At 42.0% G+C, this 9955-nt stretch overlaps 2 protein-coding genes and 1 non-coding gene across 5 annotated transcripts in view; 2 read left to right on the top strand and 1 right to left on the bottom strand.

Annotated features, from left to right (window-relative positions):
• The window catches only part of LOC110139303 (PABIR family member 1-like), a 62102-nt gene extending 58347 nt beyond the window's left edge, over nucleotides 1-3755 (bottom strand). For 2 of the 3 annotated variants that reach the window (XM_070464229.1, XM_070464228.1), the window contains exons 1-3: nucleotides 3590-3755; nucleotides 3390-3438; nucleotides 807-984 (exon numbers count right to left, since the gene is read on the bottom strand). In XM_070464229.1, the coding sequence (XP_070320330.1) occupies nucleotides 807-984; nucleotides 3390-3438; nucleotides 3590-3631 (269 nt within the window). In that variant the 5' untranslated portion in view covers nucleotides 3632-3755. The remainder of the gene's footprint in view (nucleotides 1-806; nucleotides 985-3389; nucleotides 3439-3589) is intronic. The other variant, XM_070464230.1, reaches the window with a different exon arrangement.
• Nucleotides 1375-9955, top strand: part of PABIR2 (PABIR family member 2) — a 33583-nt gene continuing 25002 nt past the window's right edge. Inside the window, exons 1-2 of the mRNA XM_020896983.2 lie at nucleotides 1375-1418; nucleotides 2574-2710. The gene's annotated coding sequence lies outside the window, so the exon portion shown is untranslated. The remainder of the gene's footprint in view (nucleotides 1419-2573; nucleotides 2711-9955) is intronic.
• On the top strand, nucleotides 4288-4391 carry LOC139034046 (U6 spliceosomal RNA). The gene has a single exon (XR_011486518.1). It is a non-coding gene; the product is annotated as a U6 spliceosomal RNA (small nuclear RNA).

Below are 9955 nucleotides of genomic sequence, written 5' to 3' on the forward strand. Positions count from 1 at the left end.
AGGAAATACAGTTAACCATCAGTTAATCTTTTAAACCTTTTTTCATCATCAGATCTCTAAAGAGTCTTTTTAGACATTTCCTCCCTCCTTATTAGCTCCTCTTCAAGAATTCCCACACAATTTTAATAGCACAAATATACTGTATATTATGTGCCATATATATATGTGTGTGTGTGTGTGTTTTATGCATATGAGAAAAAAACTTTCACCTGCCAAGAAGTAAGTAGGGCCAATATAGGTCATTGAGAATACAAAATTAGGAGATCAATTTTCTGTGATAGCTAAACTTTTTGTTCAAATAAAAACTAGGTGTAAAAAAGCCCCAAACTTATTTACTTGACAACCATTCCCACTCTGAGTGTGCTAAGGTGAAGGTCAGAGGTGACAAAGCAGACAAAGCAGAGAATGACAAAAATTACAGTCATTACAGATCTGGAGGCGAGGATGGGGAGTACACAATTTCTCCAGTGGTGTGGGTAAGAGATGGGGTGAAGTTAGAGAGAGTCGTGCTCCACACCAAACAGTTGCTGCTTTTGGGTCCTCGATCTTGATGAACTGTCAGAAGAGGACGTCCCGTTTCATTTGTGCCCTTGCCCTCCAGCCAGCCCGTCCCCCTTGCCCGCCCCCCCTCTCCCCACCGCTCCCAGGCTGAGAGTGGGATCTTCTGGTCACCAGGAGCAAGGGAGATAACCTGCAGAATCTCGATGAGTCAAGAAGTGGAAATGCTATTGTAAGTCGCTTTCTTGCAACTCTTGCCACCCTTTCCCGCCCCCGCAGGCCTCCTCCAGTATCTCAATCCTGCTCACCCAAAGCCACTGATCAAAGGGGCGCTGCTGGATCGTCTCAAAGTGTTATCTTCTGTAGTGGTTGAACTCCGCAGCACCTCAAAATGTAGTTCCATTTTCTCCCGTGCTCTGTCCGTGCAGAAGCTTTGTTTGGAGCTCTCCGGTTTTTCTGGCTCCCGTTCACATAAGCACAAGTCAGCTAAGTAAGGAGATGATGTAGGGAGAGAGGAAAGAGGAACAAGAAAAGAGAGGAGGAAGTTCTTAGACAAGTGCGTGCTCACATTTGCAGCCCTACCATCCCTAACACCAGTGGGCACAAAGTGGGACAGGACTGGCTCCGACCCTCCTAACACTGAGATCTCCCACCTCCAAGCCTGTAACGAACATGAGGAGTTTATTGTAATCCGTGAATCCTCCTTTATTTCCCTCAGCCAAGGAAACCCGGGTAACTCTTTCCGGTCAAAACAAAAACCATAACCCACTGCCTTGCAGAATATTTGGGCACTGCGCCCCTGCGCATGCGTCCTGGGTCCGGCCCGCTGACGCACATTTACTACGTAAGCAATGAACATTATTACAGGCGCCTATATCCGCCATGATGGGGGCGCACGCGCAGTAAAGGAGCCTTTTTCCGTAAGCCAGCTACTCTCTTCTCTCTCCCTAGTGCGAATTCACCTTGGTTGTTCCTCCTCTCCTCCCGTGTTAACCCTGGCATGGTTTCCTTAAGCATTATTTAGGCAAGAAATTATGGAAATAAGGTGTATGGGAGCCCCATCCTTTCTGCCCTAAGTCTAATACTCAGTTTTGGTTAGCTCATTGTCTCATGACTGAGGCTGACAAGCTTGCTACCTCCCATGAAGAATTTTTCCATCCTGTTACAAAAGACATCCTACACCTTTGCAATGTAAAAAACACTAAAGCCTGGGGGTGGCGGTGGGGCGAGGACCACCCGCTCTCAAAGGGTCCTGTTAAAGTCCTAACACAATTGAACCAATTGCGCTAATAAGTCATCCCGTGTTTGTGTGTGTGTGTGTGTTTTACCATAATCATGCAGTGTGTATTTTTTACATTGAATAAAATCTAGCTAAGAAGAAGGTAGGGTTAAAGCAAGGAGGCTTGTTTCTTTAAAATCTCAGAATTTAGTATCCATTCAAATCAGTGTTGCCATTTAACAATGTTACCATGGATTTAAACATTCTAAGAACTGCTCTTTTAGAATTTTTTTTTTTACCACCAGTTGAGTCACATTGAGTACTGAAATCTTAACTCCATGCTAATAATTTTGAAAAACCACCCATCTTAGGACCATATAGAGAAATGGCAGAGAAGGCAAGTGAAATGATTGAAATGGGAGTTATTAATTAGAACAGTCATAACACGGTATATCACTCTACAGTTTTAAAAAATGTTTTCACATATTTATCTCAATTGGTTCAATCGTTAACCCTGCTTGGCCAATCAGTGGTGAATTTAAAATAAATGGGATTATCTTGAAACAGTTCATGACAAGTTTATGTCATAAACATGAAAGATCATAGTCATTCTTCATTCTGAGAATAGAATAAGAAAAGTGTAATTGTATTAGGCAGAATTAGGTTACTTAAATCCGTGACGTGAGGATGATTTGGAGTCTCCATTCCTGATATAAGACAGGTTAACAATAGCTACCATTTGGGGGCCATTTATTATGTGCCAGGTACTGTCCTAAGCACTTGAAATATGTGATCACATTTAATGCTTACAGTAACTCTGTGAGGTAGGTACCATCACAATGCCCATTTTTCAAAGGAGGAAACTGAAGCTCAGAGGGATTACTCAAATTACAACTACTCAGTGGAAAAGCCAAGATTCCTCTGCTGTTCTATTTAAGTGAAAAGACAGACCAGGCACCTCTGGATATTTCTCTGGACACTATTTCTGAACAAGTAAGCACTCAATAAATATTTATTAATTTTATAAATAAATACAGGTTTAAGTAACTTGCCCTTCATAACTATCTTGCAAATTAGGTAAATATTTTCTATTTTACAGTTGATAAAATTCCAGAGAGATTAATGGCACATAACTAGGTAGCAATAGAATCTGGGCTGGTACCAAAATTCCTGAAAGCCACTGTGGAATTTCCCAGGGTAAGCTGAAGAGTTTATGAAAGATGGCAGCTAAAACTGAGTCTTTACTCAGTCAGGGTGACTGCAGAGGCAGTTGTTAAATACAGAACTGAGGGTCAAAATGAAACCATCTGAATAAGATAAAAATATGGAGAACATCAGAGAACAAAGAGCTCTTACTTCCAATCTACTGCTTATTTTACTTTTCAAAGAGTTTGTTAATATTCTTGGCAGGCAATAAGGTTTAATGGATATACTGTGAATGAATAGACAAATCAAATCTCATCATGTCTAAACATTATGATATCTAGTTTTTTAAAATGGTCACAAAAGAGTTGGACACGACTTAGTGACCAAGCAACAACAAAGTACATAACACTAAGAAAACAGGCATAATGAAACAAGGAAAGAGCAACTAAGAGAGAGTTTTGAGAAAAGGGGTTAAGAATATGAAATGATTAAATACATGAGATAGCAATAAGTTTCCAGCTACTACCAAAAAGGAGGGATTCTCTAAGTTCAGCTATATGACAGGAACCTGAAACCTGTAAAAATAGAAACAGGACATACTCAAGTTGGAAAGTCAAAAGGAACAAGTACTACAAAAACAAAGGTTTCTATATACTAGAGTGGCAAACACAGTATTTAAAGAAATTATTTTACTTCCCATTTTTACCCACAGATAATTATACCAACCTGGCTGTGTTCCCTGATCAACATTTGCTGTTCTGTAGTCATGTGCCATGATCTTGGGTTGTTGTTTTGCTTAGATGTATACCTTGACCCTTGTGGTACTCTTCATGTGTGTCCTGATCTGCTGTCATCTGCCCCTTGCCTCTTTCCTGTAAAAGGTCTTCCACAAACATTTCATAATCAGCTCTTTATTTTGTCCGTTGTCATGGCAACTTTAAAGCAACATGTTAGCCTTTAGTTATCACAAGAGCAATACAAATACAAGTTGATCCCAAGCCCACAAACCACAAACACCCCAAACCTTTCAAAAGATTTACATAAAGAGTAAAGGAAACTAGGTAGGCAAGAATGATATGAATAATGAACAAAACCTGAAAATGATGGTCAAGATAGCACCTGTCTTCTCACATATCCTTGAATTTCTCTTGATTGTTCAGCCCCAGAAAGTTAAGGATTTTTTCAATTGTTCGGCTCTTCAGAATTAGGGACTGTGCACTTGGTCAACAAATGATTATTTGGTAGCTATTGTGAACAATAGAATGTACTATAATTTTTTTGAGCAGATTGGTGGGGAGTGGGGGTATGGCTGAAACCTTGAGATAAAAAAAGAAACATAATTTGATTAAAAAAATAACAAACCAGAGCTTGCATTTCTAATCCAGCTGGCAGGAAAATATAGGGAATTTAAAGGAAACTATCTTGTGCTTGCTTCAGCAGCACAAATATTGCAAATTGGAATGACAAAGAGAAGATTATCATGGCCTCTGTGCAAGGATGACATGCAAATGAAGTGTCTGATATTTTTTCACCTCACACTGCTCAGAATGGCCATCATCAAAAAAATCTACAAACAATAAATGCTGGAGAGGGTGTGGAGAAAAGGGAACCCTCTTGCACTGTTGGTGGGAATGTAAATTGATACAGCCACTATGGAGAACAGTATGGAGGTTCCTTAAAAAACTAAAAATAGAACTACCATATGATCCAACAATCCCACTACTGGGCATCAGTTCAGTTCAGTCGCTCAGTCGTGTTCGACTCTTTGCGACCCCATGAATCGCAGCACCAGGCCTCCCTGTCCATCACCAACTCCCAGAGTTTACTCAAACTCATGTCCATCGAGTCGGTGATGCCATCCAACCATCTCATCCTCTGTCATCCCCTTCTCCTCCTGCCCCCAATCCCTCCCAGCATCAGGGTCTTTTCCAGTGAGTCAACACTTCGCATCAGGTGGCCAAAGTATTGGAGTTTCAGCTTCAGCATCAGTCCTTCCAATGAACACCCAGGACTGATCTGCTTTAGGATGGACTGGTTGGATCTCCTTGCTAGTCCAAGGGACTCTCAAGAGTCTTCTCCAACACCACAGTTCAAAAGCATCAATTCTTTGATGTTCAGCTTTCTTCACAGTCCAACTCTCACATCCATCATGACCACTGGAAAAACCATAGCTTGACTAGACGACCTTTGTTGGCAAAGTAATGTCTCTGCTTTTTAACATGCTGTCTAGGTTGGTCATAACTTTCCTTCCAAGGAGTAAGCATCTTTTAATTTCATGGCTGCAGTCACCATCTGCAGTGATTTTGGAGCCCCAAAAAATAAAGTCTGACACTGTTTCCACTGTTTCCCCATCTATTTCCCATGAGGTGATGGGACCAGATGCCATGATCTTAGTTTTCTGAATGTTGAGCTTTAAGTCAACTTTTTCACTCTCCTCTTTCACTTTCATCAAGAGGCTTTTCAGTTCCTCTTCACTTTCTGCCATAAGGGTGGTGTCATCTGCATATCTGAGGTTATTGATATTTCTCCCGGCAATCTTGATTTCAGCTTGGGTGCTTCTTCCAGCCCAGCATTTCTCATGATGTACTCTGCATATAATTTAAATAAGCAGGGTGACAATATACAGCCTTGAGGTACTCCTTTTCCTATTTGGAACCAGTCTGTTGTTCCCTGTCCAGTTCTAACTGTTACTTCCTGACCTGCATACAGGTTTCTCAAGAGGCAGGTCAGGTGGTCTGGTATTCCCAACTCTTTCAGAATTTTCCACAGTTTATTGTGATTCACACAGTCAAAGGCTTTGGCGTGGTCAATAAAGCAGAAATAGATGTTTTTCTGGAACTCTCTTGCTTTTTCGATGATCCAGCGAATGTTGGCAATTTGATCTCTGGTTCCTCTGCCTTTTCTAAAACCAGCTTGAATATCTGGAAGTTCATGGTTCACGTATTGCTGAAGCCTGGCTTGGAGAATTTTGAGCATTACTTTACTAGCATGTGAGATGAGTGCAATTGTGCGGTAGTTTGAGCATTCTTTGGCATTGTCTTTCTTTGGGATTGGAATGAAAACTGACCTTTTCCAGTCCTGTGGCCACTGCTGAGCTTTCCAAATTTACTGGCATATTGAGTGCAGCACTTTCACAGCATCATCTTTCAGGATTTGAAATAGCTCAGCTGGAATTCCATCACCTCCACTAGCTTTGTTCATAGTGATGCTTCTTAAGGCCCACTTGACTTCACATCCAGGATGTCTGGCTCTAGGTAAGTGATCACACCATCATGATTATCTGGGTTGTGAAGATCTTTTTTGTACAGTTCTTCTGTGTATTCTTGCCTCCTCTTCTTAATATCTTCTGCTTCTGTTAGGTCCATACCATTTCTGTCCTTTATCAAACCCATCTACTGGGCATATACCCAGAGAAAACCATAATTCAAAAAGATACATGCATCCCAGTGTTCACTGCAGCACTATTTACAATAGCCAGGACATGGAAGCAACCTAAATGTCCATCAACAGATGAATGGATAAAGATGTGGTACATATATATAATGGAATATTACTCAGCCATTAAAAGGAATGAAATTGGGTCATTTGTAGTGATGTGGATGGACCTAGAGTCTGTCATACAGAGTGAAGTCAGAAAGAGAAAAACAAATATCATATATTAATGCATATATATGGAATCTAGGGGGCTTCCCAGGTGGTGCTAGTGGTAAAGAAGCTACCTGCCAATGCAGGAGACATAAGAGACCCGGTTCAATCCCTGGGTTGGGAAGATCCCCTGGAGGAGGGCATGACAACCCACTTTAGTATTCTTGCCTGGAAAATCCCATGGATGGAGGAGCCTGGAAGGCTACAGTCCATAGGGTCACAAAGAGTTGGACATGACCAAAGTGACTTAACACACACATGGAATCTAGAAAAATAATACAGATTAACCTATTTTGGGGGAAGTAATAGTGATGCAGATGTACTGGACATGTGGATATGGTGGGGTTAGGAAGGGGAGGGTGGGATGAACTGGAAGAGTAGCATTGACATATGCACACTGTTGTTCAGTCGCCCAGTCCTGTCTGACTCTTTGTGACCCCATGGACTGCAGCATACCAGGCCTCCCTGTCCCTCACCATCTCCCAAAGTTTGCCCAAGTTCATGTCCATTGCATCAGTGATGCCATCCAGCCATCTCATCCTCTGACGCCCTCTTCTCCTTCTGCCCTCAATCTTTCCCAGCATCAGGGAAATGAGTCAGCTGTTTGCATCAGATGACCAAAATACTGGAGCTTCAGCTTCAGCATCAGTCCTTCCAATGAGTATTCAGGGTTGATTTCCCTTAAGATTGACTGGTTTGATCTCCTTGCTGTCCAAGGGACTTTCAGGAGTCTTCTCCAGCACCACAGTTTGAAGGCATCAATTCTTTGGCATTCTGCCTTCTTTATGGTCCAGCTCTCACAACTGTACATGACCACTGGGAAGACCATTGTTGTTCAGTTGCTCAGTGGTGTCCAACTCTTTGTGACCCCATGGACTGCAGCATGCCAGGCTTCCCTGTCCTTCACCATCTCCTGGAGTTTGTTCAAACTCATGTCCATTGCATCAGTGATGCCATCCAACCATCTCATCCTCTGTCATCCCCTTCTCCTTCTGCCTTCAATCTTTCCCAGCATCAGGGTCTTTTCCAGTGAGTCAGGTCTTTGCATCAGGTGGCCAAAGTATTGGAGCTTCAGCTTGAGCATCAGTCCTTCCAATGAATATTCGCCATGACCTTTGTCAGCAGAGTAATGTCTCTGCTTTTCAACACACTGTCTAGGTTTGTCATAGCTTTCCTGCCAAGAAGCAATTGTCTTCTGATTTCATGGCTGCAGTCACCATCCGCAGTGATTTTGGAGCCCAAGAAGAGGAAATCTGTCACTACTTCCACCTTTCCCCCTTCTATTTGCCATGAAGTAATGGGGCTGGATGCCATGATCTTAGTTTTTTTAATATTTAGTTTTAAGCCAGCTCTTTCACTCTCCTCTTCACCCTCATCAAGAGGCTCTTTAGTTCCTCTTTGCTTTCTGCCCATTAGAGTGGTATCATCTGCATACCTGCCTGCAATTTAGGAAACCAGGGTTCTATTCCTGGGTCGAGAAGATCCCCTGGAGAGGGAATGGCAACCCACTCCAATATTCTTGCCTGGAGAATTCCATGGACAGAGGAGCCTGGCAGGCTACAGTCCATGGGGTTGCAAAGAGTGGACATGACTGAGCGACTAACACACACACACACACACACACACACACACACACACACATCTGAGGTTGTTGATGTTTCTCCCACCTATCTTGATTCCAGCTTGTAACTCATCCAGCCCAGCATTTCTCATGATGTGCTCAGTGTATAGGTTAAACAAACAGGGTGACAGCAGACAGCCCTGTTGTACTCCTTTCTCAATCTTGAACCAATCAGTTGTTCCATACAGGGTTCTAACTGTTGCTTCTTGACCCACATACATACAGGTTTCTCAGGAGACAGGTAAGATGGTCTGGTATTCCCATCTCTTTAAGAGATTTCCACAGTTTGTTATGATCCACACAGTCAAAGGCTTTAGCATAGTCAATGAAACAGAGGTAGATGTTTTTCTGGAATTCCCTTGCTTTCTCTATGATCCAGCGAATGTTGGCAATTTGATCTCTGGTTCCTCTGCCTTTCTAAACCCAGCTTGGACATCTGGAAGTTCTTGGTTCACATAATGCTGAAGCTCAGATGCAAGATTTAAGCATGACCTTACTAGCATTGGAGATGAGTGCAATTGTCCAATGGTTAGCACATTCTTTAGTACTACCCTTCTTGGGAATTGGGATGAGGATTGACCTTTTCCAGTCCTGTGGCCACTGCTGGGTCTTCCAGATTTGCTGACATATTGAATGCAACACCTTGATGGCATCATCCTTTAGGGTTTTGAATAGTTCTACTGGAATTCCATCGCATCCACTAGCTTTATTTCCTAAGGCCCACTTGACTCCAGAATGTCTGGCTCTTGGTGACTGACAACACCAGTCAGTACATTAAATCTTTAATTTAATCAATCCAGTTCATTAAGATCTTTTTTGTACAGTTCTTCTGTGTATTCTTTCCATCTCTTCTTGATCTCTTCAGCATCTACTAGGTCTCTACCATTTCTGTCCTTTATTGTGCCCATCTTTGGGAAATGTTCCCTTGATATTTCCAGTTTTCCTGAAGAGATCTCTAGTCTTTCCCCTTCTGTTGTTTTCTTCTAGTTTTATGCACTGTTCATTGAAGAAAGCCTTCTCTGTGCTGTTCTTTGGAACTCTGAGTTTAGTTGGATGTACCTTTCCCTTTCTCCCTTGCTTTTCACTTCTCTTCTTTCTTCAGCTATTTGTAAAGCCTCCTCAGATAACCACTTTGCCTTCTTGCTTTTCTTTTTCTTTGGGATGGTTTTGTTTGCTGCCTCCTGTACAATATTATGGACCTCTGTCCATAGTTCTTCAGGCACACTGTTAACTAGATCTAATCCCTTGAATCTATTCATTACCTCCACTGCATATTCATAGGGGATTTGATTTAAGTTGTACCTGGCTGGCCTCATGGTTTTCCCTGCTTTCTTTAGTTTAAGCCTGAATTTTGCTATGAGAAGCTGATGATCTGAGCCACAGTCAGCTCCAGTTTTTTTTGCTGACTGTATACAGCTTCTCCATCTTTGGCTACAAAGAATGTAATCAATTTGATTTTGGTATTGACCATTTGGTGATGTCCATGTGTAAAGTTGTCTCTTGTGTTGTTGAAAAAGGTATTTGCTATGACCAGTGCATTCTCTTGGCAGAATTCAGTTAGCCTTTGCCCTGCTTCATTTTGTTCTTCAAGGCCAAACTTGCCTGTTACTCCAGGTATCTCTTGACTTCCTACTTTTGCATTCCAATGCCCAATGACGAATAGAACATCTTTTTTTTTTCCTTTGGTATTAGTTCTAGGCAGTCTTCTAGGTCTTCATAGAACTGATCAACTTCAGCTTCTTTGGTGGTAGGGGCATAGACTTGAATTACTGTGATGTTGAATGGCTTGCCTTGGAAACAAACTGAAGATCATTCTGTCATTTTTG

This window comes from Odocoileus virginianus, unplaced genomic scaffold (assembly GCF_023699985.2).
Source record: "Odocoileus virginianus isolate 20LAN1187 ecotype Illinois unplaced genomic scaffold, Ovbor_1.2 Unplaced_Contig_21, whole genome shotgun sequence".
NCBI classification, from domain to species: Eukaryota; Metazoa; Chordata; class Mammalia; order Artiodactyla; family Cervidae; genus Odocoileus; species Odocoileus virginianus.